This window comes from Cryptomeria japonica, chromosome 11 (assembly GCF_030272615.1).
Source record: "Cryptomeria japonica chromosome 11, Sugi_1.0, whole genome shotgun sequence".
In the NCBI taxonomy this organism is placed as follows: Eukaryota; Viridiplantae; Streptophyta; class Pinopsida; order Cupressales; family Cupressaceae; genus Cryptomeria; species Cryptomeria japonica.
This window is the reverse complement of record NC_081415.1, coordinates 385,025,510-385,042,318: the sequence shown is the minus strand read 5'-3', so window position 1 is coordinate 385,042,318 and position 16,809 is coordinate 385,025,510. Positions and strand designations below refer to the sequence as shown.

The window sequence follows — 16,809 nt, the reverse complement described above, 5'->3', positions numbered from 1 at the left end:
ATGAATACAATGGATTAGTGCATAATTAGATAGCAGTTTCAAAAAATTAGTTGCAAATTTAGAACATAGGAAAAGGCAAAATAAGTTTAAATCCTCAGAATATGCAACTGGTAGCACGCACCCATGCCTTCAGCAACACAAGTAGGAATGGCTCTGGCAAAGAAATACCAGTTATGCCATATATTCTTATAAGGCTGCCATCTCACGAGATCATTATTTCATAAATGTTGATTGAAATAATATGAATATTTATTTTAAAATAGTTCTCTCCAAAACTCTAAGCTTACATTGCCAAGTCTTTCACTACCGAATAAACCAAGCAAAGCACTTACTCGATAAGGGTCAAACATTTTATAGCCTTTAACAGAACCAACAGTGTCTATACAGTAATAGGCTTGCTATCAGACTAACTTTGTAAAGTCACAAATACACATTTATTTGGCTTCAGGCTAGGAAATTTCTGTGCAAGAAACATGTACAGGAAGTTTTTTTCATATTGAATAATGAAACATTGCTAGAAAGTCACATATTTCACTGCAGACAGAACGAAACTGAGGAGACTGCAGATAAAAGAATGCATTAAATGTGTTCCACCTCCATATGCTGCTACACATCAATGGAACCTCATCCAACAAACTGATGGTGAAGAAGTTGATATTTCATTAGCAAATTAAGATTGCTACAAATGCTGCTTAAACTCAAAGCCATGTAACATTCTCTCAAAACTGATTTTTAAGAGAACTATCATTCAATTGACTTTTGTTTCTACTAAATATGCGCCCAATGTTGGGAATGAGATGTTTCTTCTTTTTCTGAGAAACATAGGCATCAACAGATTGTCCACCCTGTAGTTGTCCAGGAGAGGGAATCTTTATATTCAGCACCTCAGCAAGTGATTCGGGGTGAATCGATTTATTTTGTATGAATGACCTGGAAGAATCATTGTTTCCAGTGTTTGTTAACTCTTGTGCAGTTTCAAATTTTACAGACCTCTTCCGTTGTTCACGCTCTCTCCATCTCCTTAGCTCACCTTCAACTGCTTTCTTGGCTGCTTCAGCCATCTCTGCCTTTTGCAATGCTTGTGCTTCTGCGGACTTCAGTTCTTCAATTTCTCGATTCGCAATTAGCAATTTCTTCAAGATTTCCTGTTCACTTGCTTTTACTGCATCAACTTGAGCCATAGCTGCACCCACCTTCATATCTGCAAGTTCATCTGCTTCTTTAACCCTCCTATTTAAGGAATCATGCTCATCTTGTGAAATTGTGATCCCAGCACCAGAATCTGAAGTAGAAGCTCGTGCAGCATTTGTTTTCTCAGAGAGTGCTTTTATTCTCTCAATTGCTACTATCTCTGCTGCTTTAGCTGCCTCAGCCTCCTTTAAAGCATCTTGCAATTTATTCTCAATGGCTGTAACAGTTGCCTTTGCTTGATCAGATTCATACCTTGCCTTTTGAGCTTCTTCTCTCATTGCTTCGGCCTCTTTCTTAGCCTCTTCAGCTTCAGAGGCCAGTTGTTGTAGAGCCAGTGACAGACCTGATGTAGCACCTTTCGCCTTTGCTTCAGCTGCTGCAGCAGCTGCTACTCGTGATCTGCTTTTATGAAGTTCAGCATTCAAAGATGCTGCTGTCGCTTCTGCTTCTGACTCTCTCTTAGTTAATTCAGCAAGTTCCTTCCTTACCTGCCCCAGTTCTTCCCTTACACAATTCAATGAAGCTTTTAGAGAAAAACTCTCTTCTCTAGCTTTCTTCAGATTCTCTTTTGCTTCCTCAAGCTCCACAACCTTAGATTCTATTGAAGAATTTGCATCAGACACAGTTTGTTCTGTTTTCTGAGTCTCCAATTCTACCAAACTCATAGTTTTTTTGGCATCAAAACAAGCTGTAGCAACCTTGGACTGAGACTCTTTTGCTAAATCTAGCTCTATTTGCAAATTTTCTATTTCAACAGATGTTTTGGCCAACATTGCCTCTTTATGCTTTGAAGCATCAAGTTCCTCCTTCAAAGCACCCATATTTTCATATATTTTTTCTGCACTCTGTGCAGATTTAAGTGTATCAAGTTCAACCTCTTTTTCTTTTAGAATAGCAGCTTTTTCCTTCTCTGCTTCTATGGAAGCTAATTTAACAAGAACAAGTGATTCATTAGCTTTGGCAATTTCCATTGAAATCTCCTTTGCTTTATTAGCATTCATTTCTTTTGCAAGAGTTGCATCTTCTGCCTGTTTGATTGCTGATAATTTGGTTTCCAAGGAAGTTGCATGCTGTTGTTTGATTCTTCGAAGCTCCTTCTTGGCAGCTTCTAACTCAGCTGCAGCATTACTATGATGCTCTCTTGCAGAATCAAACTCTGTCTGCCAAACTGTAATCCCACGCTCTTTACTTTTCATGTTTGCAGCAACTAGCTCTTCTGCACAGAGTCTGGCGTTTTCAGAGGCCTCATTAGCTTTTACTTTCGATTCCTTTGTCTTATCTAGCTGGTAAGTCAAACTTTCCACCACTTTCTTGGCCTTTTCAAGCTCAACAAGTGCCTGAACCTTTGTGCCCTCCGCAATTTTGAGCTGGTCCTTCGATTTTGCTAGTTCCTTTTGAACTAGATGCAGTTCTGTCTCCTTTGATATCCGCCTCTATAAGCAACCAGAAGAACATCAGAAGATAGAACATGACCCAGCAAAAATAAAATCATTTGACTAATATAAGAAACATAACCAAATAAACTGAAAAAAAATATTCCAAAGTTTCAACCATAAAAGAGAGGAACAGCTTCAAATAACCTGTCCAACTGGAAGCTTAATCTTATTTGCATATATTTGTCCTCCAAGAACTCTCTCTCCAAACAAGCTAACTGCTTGTTTCACTGACTCAAATGGTGCTGTAGTGTCAATTTCTGCCCTTTGAAACACATGAGGAGGTGCACCATGAGATGTTGCACTGCTTGCCATGTCTCCTCGAGTTTATAGCCCTGTCCAAGGCATAGGGTCATTATATGAATACACAAACAAAGTACACAATACGAACAAAAATATTAAAATGTTCTACAAAAAATGTCCACTAATTAACTTCATGCATTCTTCCAAGCTTTTGAATGGTGGCTTAGCTCTATAGAAAATTAGATAAATATTTTTACTAGTTTATAATATATACTGAAAATCTTATATGAGTAGAATTCCTAATTGGTCAAAATCCACTAACAAACTGCAGTCCTTGTTGATGTTCCAATGCAAATGAAGTTCCACAAATGTTTCTCAATAATAAATATTTTTAAAGATTGTTAACCAGTATTATATAACCTAAGAATGTTTAATGTAATGTTTACCTAAAAAAGAGGAAAAAGAAGCACTAAAAACTCGTCAAGTCCTTTATTCAAGGGCAACAGACTCTAAAGTCCAAACTCAAAACAATCTGAAAATTATTTAAAACTTTGGCTTTTCCAAGAAATCTTCCCAGCAGAGTTGGAACAGCTGAATACTGTTGGCAGTTTGGTCCACTCTAAGGAAAATGGCTTAGCAGGAATAACAATGAGAAGAATTTATAGATCTGCATCAATCAATAAAATCAAATTATTTCATCCTTACTCAGTTTTGTGTATGTGCACAGGTGTGCTCAAGTTTTTATGTTTCTTGGCCAATCAACCGCAATCTCTTCATCTCCCCCAACACCTAGTTGAGTTGCCTATACACTGTTAGTGTATTGGCCTTCTCTATGGCCACTGGATTGGCTAAAATAGAAAACATTGACATATCTCTAATTCTTAAGTAATCAAAAGCATTACAAGACTGGGACTCGGCTCAGACATGTTTGGCTGATATCTGATTCAAACTTGTACTCAACACTCAAACTCAGTTAGGATTCAGAAAATTGAAAAATCTAAAAACCATGAAATATAAGGATAAAATGTGAGCAACCTGTTATTGCATAATTAGTCTTCTGTTCTTAACTTTGCAATGTTACAGTTGAAACCCAATCTATTATATTTACTCACAGCATGCATCAATGAAGAGTATATGCAATCCCAAACTGTAAATACAAACATACCAAAAAAGGAAACACAAACCAAAATAAAAAGAAAAACAAAGCAGGAAATGTTGCACTGAAATATCAGAGATAGGGTACATGAAATATAGCCGTGTTTGGCATTTTTCAGTCACATTTGGCACGTCTTCATGTGAAGGGCATCCTTTCCAGTTGTGGGCAGAAGGAATGACATTTTCAATTTTTTGGGTTTCCTACAGTCATGATCAGAAGGCCAAGTCTGGGTCACTGTGACTCACCTAGGGTTGCTTGCCTTGAGACTCACTGGTTTGGGAGATTTATTTCCCAAGAAAACTGTATATAGGCAATGGTAGCAAACCAAAAAGCAAAATTTAGAAATAAATTGTCCATGCACATGGTGCTTAGATCCCATATGGAACAAAAATAATGTATCCCTTCTATGTAATAGAATGTACATGCAGTAGCTGTGGGATAGTTTATTGAATGGTGGTTGTCTCTTTTCATTTCAAGGGCAGGTGCCCCAATTGGACCCCAACTTATCTAACTATATATATATATATATATATACACGAAGGAAGAAAATAACCTTCTTTTCATTACTTAGAATTACAGATATGCCAATGTTTGTGTGTGTCTGCCTCTTTGTATTTGTGTGTGGGCCTGTCTGTGCGCACGTGTGTATTCATGCATGCTGGTGCATGTCTGCATATGCACGCACATGCATGAGTCTGTTAGGGTGAGGGGCAAGTTGGAGGAGCCGGACTGGGGTTTTACTGCTAGGAACTTTAGAGAACCAATTATCAACTACTATAAAAAACCAATAAACCCTAATAGCTAACAAGAAGTATCCCGTTTCTTTCAGTGGGAGCTACCAGTAGACCACATAATGTTAAGCAGGTAAAGTAAGAACCTTTACTCCTGTTTCTAGCCTCAAAGATGTAGCTCCTTATCCTAGTCTTTTTTCCAGCTGATATTTCATTTCAAAATGCTCTCAAGATGCTTAGTCAGTTATTCCTTAATAGATCAAATGATAATCTACAAGGGATTGTTAAAAGAAATTGTTGTTCAATTGATACAATTTGTTTAAGGATTTAATGATACCAACAGATCCAACATTCTCTGTCATCATAAATGAAACCACCACAAGTTTCTTCAATATTTTGAAAGGATTAAGGTCAGGCGTGAGCAACAGGAGGAGATCTCATAAAGTATCAGCAAGATGGATGTACTAATAGAATTCAATTATCCTGTGAAAATGAAAATAATCTCATTTCAAGTTCGTGGATGATACTTGTTTTGAAAGAAAACTTTCAAAGAAAGAGGCAAGAAGAATTAAACAGATTTTGGAAGACATGAAGTTTCTTCAAAATATAAAGTGAACAATCAGAAGATTTGTTTTTATATATTTCAAAGGTAGAATATTAAACAGTGAAATTTTGGAATTCAAGACTTCTGCTCTTCCTAGCTCTTTTCTTGGAATGCCTCTTTGTCAAGAAGAATGATTATAGACCTTTAGTCAGCCACAAAATTTTGGATTCAGGTTAAATTGATCACATGGAAATCCAAATGACTCAATCTTGCAGGTTGAATTTGTTAGTGTTTTGACTTGTCTTTTTCAAGACAACATAACACAAACAATGTATAAGGTAAACCTCTCTTCAAATAATAAGTGGAAGCTCCCTGAGAAACCAAACCGTAAACACTTAGCTATAGACAAAATATATTAACACTACACAAAACATTTTTTGAGGGTTTGGCAATAGTAAAATTAACAAAACAACAGTGAGATAAAACCTCTCTTCAAATTATAAGTTGAAGCTTCCCGAGACCTAAACTAACCCTAGGCACTAAGCTATAGACAAATTACAGAATTATTAACACTAAACAACATATTTTCTAGGGGTTTGGAAATAGTGAAATAAATGAAATAAGCTTTTCCCTATCTTTTTGCCTTGGGTACAAGCACAAGAAAGGTAACAGCTCTTGTTTTACAAGCAAGATTTGATGGATTACATCATTTTCCTAACAGCCAAAAACAGCAAGCATCACATTGATTATGCTCACAAAATTTTAAAAGCAATAATAACTTTAGCAAACAACACATGATCCCAGGACTTGAAAAGCTATGTTGCATACAACGCAACAACCTAAATAGATAAATAACATCAATAAAAAGCTTAATGCTATTATCCACTTTCAAGTCGATTAATGAAATCATTACACTGAAATGTAGGGACAAATAAACCAAATTGAACAATAATTTCAATAGTATAAGCATAGCTCAGCTATTATTAAGAAAACCTATTCTCTGAGCACTTATTTTTAAGGCTACAAAACCCAATTTGGGTGTTTAGGAACAACAGTTACTTTATCCAAAAACCAATGTCTTTAAAGCAACAAGCCTAAAGCTACTAGAAAGGTAGAAAAGAAAGCACTTAAAAGCATAAAATCACCCTAATAAAGATGATGTAAAAGCTAACTAAAAGCAACCTAAAATAGGCCCTCAACCATTCTATTGAAAATAGGACCTCCAGAAAAAGAAACTGCTAAAACAAGTCATGGCTAAAAAATAGCAATCTGATGCATGGATCTTCTCTATGGTTCTACAAAAAAAGCAACCATTATAAATAAAAATGACTAAAAATGGCTCTTTCTTTCTTAGACATGGTAGACCACCTCAAAACATTTGAAACCCTAACAAACCATAAATTCATGAAAAAAAACACCCATTTTGCTTAAGTTTTCACCTTGAAATCCTAGCTAGTTCAATTGAATCTTCAAACTACAAATTACTATTCTAGGGTTTAACAAGCTTGAAAATACACTTTTGAAAACCTTCACGGAGCCCTTGAAAGAGATAATAAATATTGAAACAGGTTGCTTAAAACCGATGACAAACAAATCTGAATGGATGCACACAATTATGGTTCCCCTGCTTTTAACAGAATATGACCACTTTTGAGGGGTCTCTACCACCCAGAATATATCATATTCTTCCTAGGAGTGCTTTTCTAGTGCCTTTACCACTTAGCTTGGTCTAGTTGGGTAAAGAGTGCTGCTTCGCTATCTTAATTTGTTTCCCCTACTACAGGCTCAAGTATAGAGTGTTAGTTTAGAATGGTGGCAATGGGACAAGTCTTGGTGAAACCTTCCAATTGAACAGATCTACACAAATATGAAGGGCAAGTCAAGCACTTCCTCCACTAGAACATATGACCAGAGTATGAATTTCCTAGGGTAAATGATTTCCTTTGGGTAGCAGCTCTAAGAAAACCATTTAATTATATGCTTTGAAGAAGAGAGGGTTTAGTGGTCTAGGTCCATTAATCCTGTATCTTATTCAAAAATGCCCTAGAGGAGATCAATCATTTACAGCTGCACTGCCTTTTGCTTCAAAGTTTTACAGTCATTTCTTGGAAAGGATGGAAGTTGATAAGTTAGGACCAGCGGATATTAGGTGATGGATCAAAGCCTGGTCAACAAACTTTAAAAAAAGATCCAAGGAAGGCTGTGAAAAATTTCCCTGGTAATCATAATGTAGAACACCTAGCTAGAAAGAAATAGGAGAATTTTCAAGGATAAGAAAGAGAGTTCAGCATATGGATAAATGTTGAGGTTGCCTCAACAAAACTGGTAAGTTCTTGGCAACCCAAGAAAGATGAGATAGAATATAGGGAAGGGGAGTGGATGAGAATTAATTCCCCTTGACCTATGGAATTAATTGCTCTTCAACACAATTGAATTGTCACTTCCATTTGTTGAGTCTAATGGACAAATCTAAGCTCATATCTTTGAGGATCCTTTATTTGACCAAGAAGAATTAAACTATGGGTTGTGTGTGAAACATATGTTTGAATGCCTAGATAACTATATCAAATATTTGCATTATTTTGGACCACTCCAACGAAATCTCAGATTTCAGCTCAAGAATATATTATTAAAAAAATAGAGACCATGCTAAAACTAGATCCAAAACTTCAGACATTAACAAAATGAAGTTTTTATTTTTAGTTTTTAATGTGTTCTTTTATTCCACCTGCATTTTTTTGCTTGTTTAGGTTTGCCTATACAAACCCTGGGATACCCAAGTAGCACCTAGAGGTGGATCCATACCTAGACCTATTTAAGCCAAGTTTGACCTTGAGTACCCATGAGATTATTATCATAGAAAATTACTAATTGAGTGAAACTGACATAATCTACCAAGTAACCCAAATTTTCTTAAGTCGTGTTAAAACAAAGATCACAAATGTGCCGGAATCACCAAGTATGTCATATAACTAGTATGTCCCCATGATTTTTTTATAGATGGTATAAATTATGAATTCGATAGTAAATAAGGACTTCCCAATCATTCTCCATTGCTATTACAATCCAATTCTCTAGAAAGGCTATTCCTTTCCCTCTTACATCTAGTACACCAAAATTTCTCTAATCCCTTGGAAGAGTGCAAACATTCCACTACGAGGGATCCCTTTCTTCCTTGTTTACCCCATAAAAAGATTTTGTATCTTCTCAAAAACTCTACAATTTGCAAAATATTCAAAGTATATGTCAAAATAGAAAACTAAATTCAAACTGAAATATGAGGAACCTAAGGCAAAATCAAGAAAACCCATATGTCCAATTGCAAAGTAAGAACCAGGCCTAATTATTTGCAAAAATCCAATACTCTATGCCCAGGTAAAAAAACACCCCTTTATGTAATAAAATAACAAGCAACATTATTGGGTCAGCCATAAGGCCACATCACCGGCTTTGGTTGAGCGGTGGTGGTAGATAGACAATGGCTTAGAGGTGGTGCATGATGACCAAGGTTTTCGAATAGGTGGAGGTGGTAGGGTAGTGGATGTGGATCCCCATACTTCCCATTGCTATTGAGCAGCCATGGGCTAGGATCCTCATGTGACTTGGGCTTTCTCCCCTTGAAAAGAAGTAGCTCTCAGAACTTGGCCCCCATTCACATATATGACCGAAGCCTTAAGCCCTAAAATCTTTGGTGACCATGCTAAAGTTGAAGTTAAAATATTTCCAATTGGATGTTCTAGTTGATAATGGAGTTCTCCCTTCAAAGGATATGTATATTGAACAGAGAGCAATACTGGAACATCAAATGAACACACTAGAGGTACTTATCAAAGATATGAGGAAATCACAAAAGGAATGTAATGATAAAGGGAAAGACATCACCGAGAAGATATCAGCTCTCCCTTGCACTTTCCTCGATGAAAATCAAAAGCCCCTTCACGAAGACATCATCATCAAAGAATTCAGTCCGCTAATTGGTGAAGAGGTCGATAAACAAGTTTTCTCATTGTCCTCAAGTGATAAGTTAATAGATATCTAGGTAAATCTGGATAATCTAGTCTCTCTTCTGAAAAAACATAAGAAATGTTTCATAAGCCTCAGAGACTCTATAACCCGGGTCAAGGTCATCACAAGTCACACTAAAGGACCTGATCAAGAACAGATGAAAGGGGTTCTACAAAAGTTCGAAGAGTTTATGAAATAGGATCAAAATGACACTTAGAATTTTTCATAGTTTAGATTTGTAGATGCATTTTGGAATAAGACTTTAACACCTCAAGTGTCATTTTGTATTTACATTTTTGCACCTAGGCAATGCACGAGTCCAAAATCAAATAGGACTCTTCTTTGAATTAGTCATAGTTTTTTCCTAGATTTTCTTAACGCACCTCACCTATATATAGGAGGTTGCTTATTGTAATTTCCATCTAGAATCTTTAATATATGTGCAACAAAACTCTGCCCAAGTGAGAGCAAAATAGAAACTTTGTGTTCCTATTGCTATTTTACAAATTTGATCAAATAAGAAGAAAGCTTTGGCATCCAAACTTTGTGTTGGATTCATTTGTGGATTACATTGAGATTGTTCTTATGTCATTCTCATTGTAAATTCTTATTTTTGCTCAAGTAAAGGTGTGGTTGAGGAGATATTGTTAATAGAATTAGAAATTAGTGGATGTGATATTATTTTGAAGGCTTTGTGCTTCATTTTGGTGTTTTCAAGATAAAAGTTAGCTGAAATATAGTGAGATAGCACCTCAAAGACTTTGTGCTTTATTGTGCCATCTTGGAAAAGGAAACCTTAACTTGAAGACTTTGAGCTTTATATTATTGTTTCAGATAAAGATTATCAAAAGTTATAATAAGGAATCAAATTAAAGACTTTGTGCTTTGCTTTGATTTTCTTAGTTCACACATTGAATTATAGAAGAATTTATAAAAGGTTGATAGGACAACAGTGAGTTTTAAGACTTTGAGCTTAAGCACTCTTTCTCGTCCTGGAGAAGCAATGGAGGACTTTGGGTCTTTATAGAAACTTTGCTTATTTACTTATCCATATTTTGATCCTTCTTGCTTTCTAAGTTAATTTGTAAGAGTAAAATTGTAAGAATTATTGCTGCTCTATATTGTAAATTATTTTCTGAAAAAAGAGGAGAGAATAACATCTATTCTGAAAAAGATCATAGGATGATGCACCACCTAGGTTAGATTAGAAGTTGAAACTTGTATACTATTTTAGAAAAGTAGAGTAGTGAATTGAAAGGTGGAGCCTTCCCTTAGAAATTAGGAGAGATTTAATCTCATTCACTGTGGTTGAAACCACAATTTTGTAAACTCTCCTGGTTTGCAAAATTTTCAACCAACAAGTTTGACAAATAGTGTCTCAATTTCTTCAAAGTTTGGATTATGGCATTAAATTTCTAATCATAGATTATCTCATTCTTGTATCATTCAACTTCTCATTAAAATAGGCTACTGGTCTACCTTCTCAAATTCATACTACTCCTATTGCAATTCCACTTACATCACAATCAACCTAAAATAACTTGTCAAAATTTGGCAATGCTAACACTCGTTCTTCAATTACCTTTTTATTTAGTAATTTTAATATTCTATTTTCTCTTGATGTCCATTACTTTTTCTTGTCTCATCTCATAGTCTCAATTAAAGGTGCACAAATGCCACTGAAATGTCTAATGAATCTTCAATGCTTCAGCTTAGATAACAAATCCCACGTATATCAATTATATTTTCATAAAACTACATTTCTTTACATCGATCAACAACTTTTCTTCTCTCAATCTCTGCAATACTAGTCTAATATGTTATAGTATTCTTCTTTAGTCTTATTAAAGATCAAAATATCATCCAAGTAGACAATCACAAATTTACCCAGATATTTCTTCAACACTTTATTCATCAACCTCATAAATGTGCTAGGTGTGTTAGCCAACCCAAATAGTGTAATCAACCACTCATACAGTCCATCATTTGTCTTAAATGCGATCTTCTATTCAATTCCTCTAATTCTACTTTTCAAACCAATCTTGGTAAAATACTTCACTCCACTCAAATAATGATTAATCCATTGTGCCATCTATCCTTACCAAAAGGAATCTATAACTTGTAGTGATCTTCTTTATTGCTCTAGAGTCCATACACGTTTTCCATTCACCACTTCTTGGGTTGTATTACCACAAGCACCACACATGGGCTCAAACTCTCCCTAATCAAACCTTTCTTCAACAAATGTTCCACTTGTTTGTTTCGCTTTGCATTCTCTACTAATGTCATTCAATGGGAAGTCTTATTTGGTAAACTTGCTGCTAGAATTAGATCCATGTGGTGACTGATGCTCCTCACCATGGTAATCCATCTGGTACATAATTTGATATGATGTCCTTATACTCAATTAGAAATTCTATAGTTTCCTTCTATGGTGCTTCCTCCACATATATAACACCACAAACTATAGGAATCAATGAAAAACACATTTTCATGTCTTAGACCATCAAAAAAAATTTCCATCCACTAAACAAATTTTGACACTACTACACAACGGTACTATGTTTCTTGTCATTCTTTTTCACAATATAAGTATTATTTCTCTCATCATGTATAGCATTTCTATCATATTGCCAAAGTCTACCGAACAACAAATACCATGCAATTCATCAAGATACGTATTTATCTTGAATTTCACGAAACATTGCCCACTTACCAATACCTTGTGTTCTTTCTACAACCAAGCAATCTTATATGAACTAGGATGTCCTAACCTCTTCAAATTTAACTTGTCAACCATTCTTCCTGAAACCAAATTAGTTGTGCTAACTACTAACATGTGGTATCAATGATGACTTTACAACATTCATCTTTAGTCTTGCATACCATTCTATATAAATTCTTCCTTCGCATTACCTACATGTCTCCTAATTGTATTTCATTGACTTTGTTAACATTCAAATGTTCTTTGACCTTCAGCTCCACACTGAAAACAAGTTCCATGAAAAGATCTTTCATCAATTCTACCATATCTTCCTCTACCTCTTTGGTATTGTTGTGACGTTTTCACACATCGCCCCATCGCAAATGGGGACCCCCTCTTTTTGCTTGTCTTTTGTTCGTTTTCGCTTTCGTCTTTAGGATTTTGTTAGTCAGTCAGTTGTCTGGATTTAGGGTCAAGCCTTAGGGTTTTTATTTTTGCCTTTTTAGGCCAAAATCCAGTCGTTTTTGAGAGCTTTTGAGCTTCCTTTTCTAGGATGCAAATTTTGAATGCAATGAATTCGCCAGAATGGTCTAATGTTCAATTGGAATGTTGATGCAGAGCTTAAATTTGTCTAAGTGTTGAGAGTGAAGTGTGAATTTTTGTCCGATTGAATATTTTGACTAAATTTTGACTTTTTTGATTTTTGATCCTGGGCATTGGAAATGATTTGTTGTTGCCTTGTGAAGTGTTAAAATGTGAAAAATCATGTTATTTTGGCCTGTAGGAGCAAAATCGCTCCTGTCCCTCAGTGAAGGACGGGAGCTCGTTTTCAAATATCTCACTATTCCTGCAGAGAGTCCAGATGAATTACGAATTGGAAGTGATGGAGAACGGCGAGATCTTTCCATTGAATATAAATTGAAGATTTTCATGAGCATAGAAATGCCTCCAGGAGGAAAATCGCTCCTGTCCCTCAGTGAAGGACCGGAGCTACAAATCAAATTTTGCCTTGTCCTTGCGAGATTTCGTTCACTTGATGATTTGAAGAGGTCCAAAGGAAGATGCTTTACCAAATGAATATAATTTGAAGTGCTAACACAAAGGAGAATGGTCCAGAATGCAAAGTTCACTCCTGTCCCTCTCCAAGGGACCAGGGCGAAGTACCTTATAGCTCTCGTCCCTCTCCCAGGGACCAGAGCGAAATCCTTCATAGGGCAAAATCCAGGCAAAGATCAAGCAAGTTTACGTTCAAAGGCAAGGAAGAGCGTGAGATGAACTCATTGAATACAAATTGAAGATTTTAAAACGTCCACAAGGGTCCCAAAATGCCTAGTTCGCTCCTGTCCCTCTCCAAGGGACCAGGGCGATATCACACCTAAAGGACATTTGTTTGCAGGACAAGTCGCTCAAGTTTAAAAAATCCTAGCGAACATGCCAAATCCAACGTGGAGATAGAGATTTTGGACGTAAAATTGCAAGAATCAAGACAAAAGTGATGAATCGCTCCTGTCCCTCAGTCAGGGACCAGGGCGATGAGGTTTGAATCTTCCCATTTTTTCAATTTTGGCGCTAAACAAACATTTTGAATTTATTTAAATGCTAAGAAAATCGATAATTTTTGAAAATTCAATTAAATGGCATTTAAATATTGCACTTAATATTAATTAATTGTTTTTTGCCTTCTAAAAAAATCGAAATTGTTAAATTAAAAAACGTTGGCAAATAATAATTAATTATCTTAATTAAAATTGAATGAAGCGCTTGGTATTTTAAAGGTCGGCTTTGTTATTTGTTTTAAAATCGTTCAAATTGCCTTATTAATTACCAAGTCGGCCTTAATGAATTGATGGTGTAAGCGCTTATATAAGGAGGGTGAAAGATTTCATTTTTACATCACCATTTTATCATTCAAATGCGATTAAAGGGAGAAGTGCGAGGTTGTATTCAAGGGAGCGAATTTTGTTTCAAAGCAAGGTGGTGCGAACTTAAGGTTTTCATTTGAGCGAATTTGCCAAGGCTTGAAGATCACGTCAAAGACATATCAAAGGTGGCGAAATTGCTATTTTGAAAAAGGGGATCACGTTGAAGAGAGATCTAACGTCAATTTTGCCTAGGCGATTTTGTTATTTTGCATTTTAGAGTTAAGCTCTCAAATAAGGTATGGCAAGATCTCTTGTTTTAATTTCGAATTTTTGATCATCATTGCCTTAATTTTGAATTCATAGCTCAATAGTCGTTTTTAGGAAATGATTAATAAAGGACTTATCATTAAGTTTCCTAAAATTTGCTCTCTAATTTATGTTATGTATTGCAAAATCATGGTACTAATTTTGAAATGTTGTGTAGGCATTAAATGGAGATCTCTTCAAGGAAAATCAAGCCGGATCAAGGACGGTCTTCGCCAGGACGGTCTTCGCCAGGACAGGGGCGACCTCTTTCAATCCAGCGTTCCAAGGCGAGGTACATCATCATCTTGCACATCAAGGACAAAAGGAGTTAGGACAAGAGTCAATTAAAGATAGCCTCTCAACGACATCAAATTGAATATCTAGCAAGCTACAAGTGTCAGATGAGGTGGCATCCCAGTCATCACTCCTCCAGTCAGTGTGGTCCACCTCAGCATGTCCAGAGTCAATGTACCTAACTCATGGAAGGTGGCACAAACTCCGATGTACCTACCCCGGCTATCCATTGGTCGATTTTTCTAGAAGGGACATGTGTCCAAGCAATACAATTTTGTCATTGGTCAAGCATTAAATGTTATGTAATGGTTGTAACAAACCCTAATTAGGGTTTTCATTGTTAAATCTTGGCCATTGATCTTGATTTGATCTAAGCCATCAAATTGTATTGTGGGTACTATATAAGCCCAGGCATTTCATTTGTAAAGGCTAATTAGCAATAAGTTAGAGATAGCATGTAAATAGTTGGAAGAGTTAGAATATAGTTGATAGAATAGTAATTAGAGTAGAATAGGAGGACAAGGCAAGAAATTGTTGCCATTGATTGTAAACAAACTCCATTTTCATTGAAGTAATGGTGAAGTGTGTCGTTTCTTGCAATTTGCATGGTTTCTTGTTGAGTCTTCAATCTTAGATGGTAGATGATTAGATGAATGGAGGAAATGTGATTGATTGATGATGGAATTCGTATATCCATACTACTAGCAGTTTGTTGATTGCAGACTTGCCTTGTGTAGTCAACTGGAATCGTTCAGCTTAAGCTCAATTTCAATTTGTCGCTTCTTCATTGATATGCATCAACTTGGATGGTATCTATGCCTGCAGTGATGATTTGAACATCATGTAGCTTCCCTTAGAAGATCGCACTAGCCTTGTGTAGATGTTCCATTGATGTCAAAACAAGACCTAGTTAGAGTTTCATCAAAAATCAAATCATTGCTCCTACATTCTTAGTATTAGGATTAGATCCTCTCTTCGCCCTTATCCTTTTTTCATTTTTTTTCAAATCTAAGTTAGTAAGAGCCTGTGTCCAGCAAAGTAGATCGGAAGTTCAATCATCACATGTAAGTCCCCTTGTGATCCCAACAAATCACATCATACCACTGGAGCTTGTCCACACGTAGAGACCCTACATCAAAGAACCTTGGAGTCTACCTAACTGATCCTTTACGCGAATCTTCAGCAGTTAGAGACTATTTTCTCAAGAGAGGATAAGATGCCTTTAGGTATTTTATTCTGTGTATGATGGTGTACAAAATACACGTCAACAGGTATCCATTTGTTCTATCATTGTGATATAGAATATTACTACCCTTTTTTCCATCACAATAAGAATTATTTCTTCCTCCATTGCATTATGTATTGTTACTTCTTCTTACTTCCACATCTTCAACACAGGGCCTTCTATTGTTATGTCATGAGCTACTTCTCTAGAATCTTCACTCTCTTTCTCTTTGTCAGTTCTACTTCCTCCCAAATCTCCTGTTTGATTTCTCTTCTACCTTTAGTGCAAATTGATATGCTTCTTCTACTATCTTTAATCTCACAAAGCTTAGTACTTCCCAATACTTCTTCTCAGTCCATTGATGTATCTTGCAACCTTTTCTTTACTTACATCACTATGCTCAGTCCTAATGATCATCTTGTAATCTTCATATATTCCTTCACATTCTTCTCCTTCTACCTTAGGTTTTGTAAGCTCTTCAATAATTCTAACTCATAGTCAACAAGTTTTCAACTTTACCACCATCCTATCTGTAGCGTCCTAAAATTGTGACACTTGCAATTTCGACTGCATTTGGGTCTTCACGATGGCGACGCAACACTGAACCTGAATGGAGACCCCGAAACTTGCTCACGACACCAAAAACTGCATTTTTCCAGCACCCTGGCCTGATCCTCCTTGCACCCTACTGTCCCGGGAGGTGGGACCAGAGCGCCCAGCGCCCTGGTCCCTGGCCCTATTTTGGGCCCGGTCTCCTATGGGACTTCGGGCCTTTTTGTTTGCAAATTGGAAAATAACATTTCCTGGTCGGCCTAAGGTCGGGAAAATCAGTCTTTTAACCCTAGTTGGCAAGTATATAAACTACTTTTCCTCTCTCATTTTGGGAGGAGGAAAAAAGGTGAAAACGATATTCAAACATTCAAGCATTCAAGCATTCCTTCAAGCAATTGATCATTCTAAGTCTCCATTCAAGGCTAAGTGTTGCATTCAAGACAAGGATTCAACCATTGAAGAGGAGATCACTTACAACACATTACATGATACAACATACAACATACAACAAACAACAACATCTATACCTTCGCATATAAGGATACAAACATCCTTACAACAAG

At 36.2% G+C, this 16,809-nt stretch overlaps 1 protein-coding gene across 2 annotated transcripts in view; it reads right to left on the bottom strand.

Moving 5' to 3' along the window:
• Positions 1–202: 202 nt before the first annotated feature.
• The window catches only part of LOC131071624 (WEB family protein At5g55860), a 46,203-nt gene continuing 29,596 nt past the window's right edge, over positions 203–16,809 (bottom strand). For both annotated transcript variants that reach the window (XM_059214005.1, XM_058007551.2), the window contains 2 exons: positions 2,772–2,959; positions 203–2,624 (listed from right to left, as the gene is read on the bottom strand). In XM_059214005.1, coding sequence (XP_059069988.1) covers positions 720–2,624; positions 2,772–2,939 — 2,073 coding nt within the window. In that variant the 5' untranslated portion in view covers positions 2,940–2,959 and the 3' untranslated portion in view covers positions 203–719. The remainder of the gene's footprint in view (positions 2,625–2,771; positions 2,960–16,809) is intronic.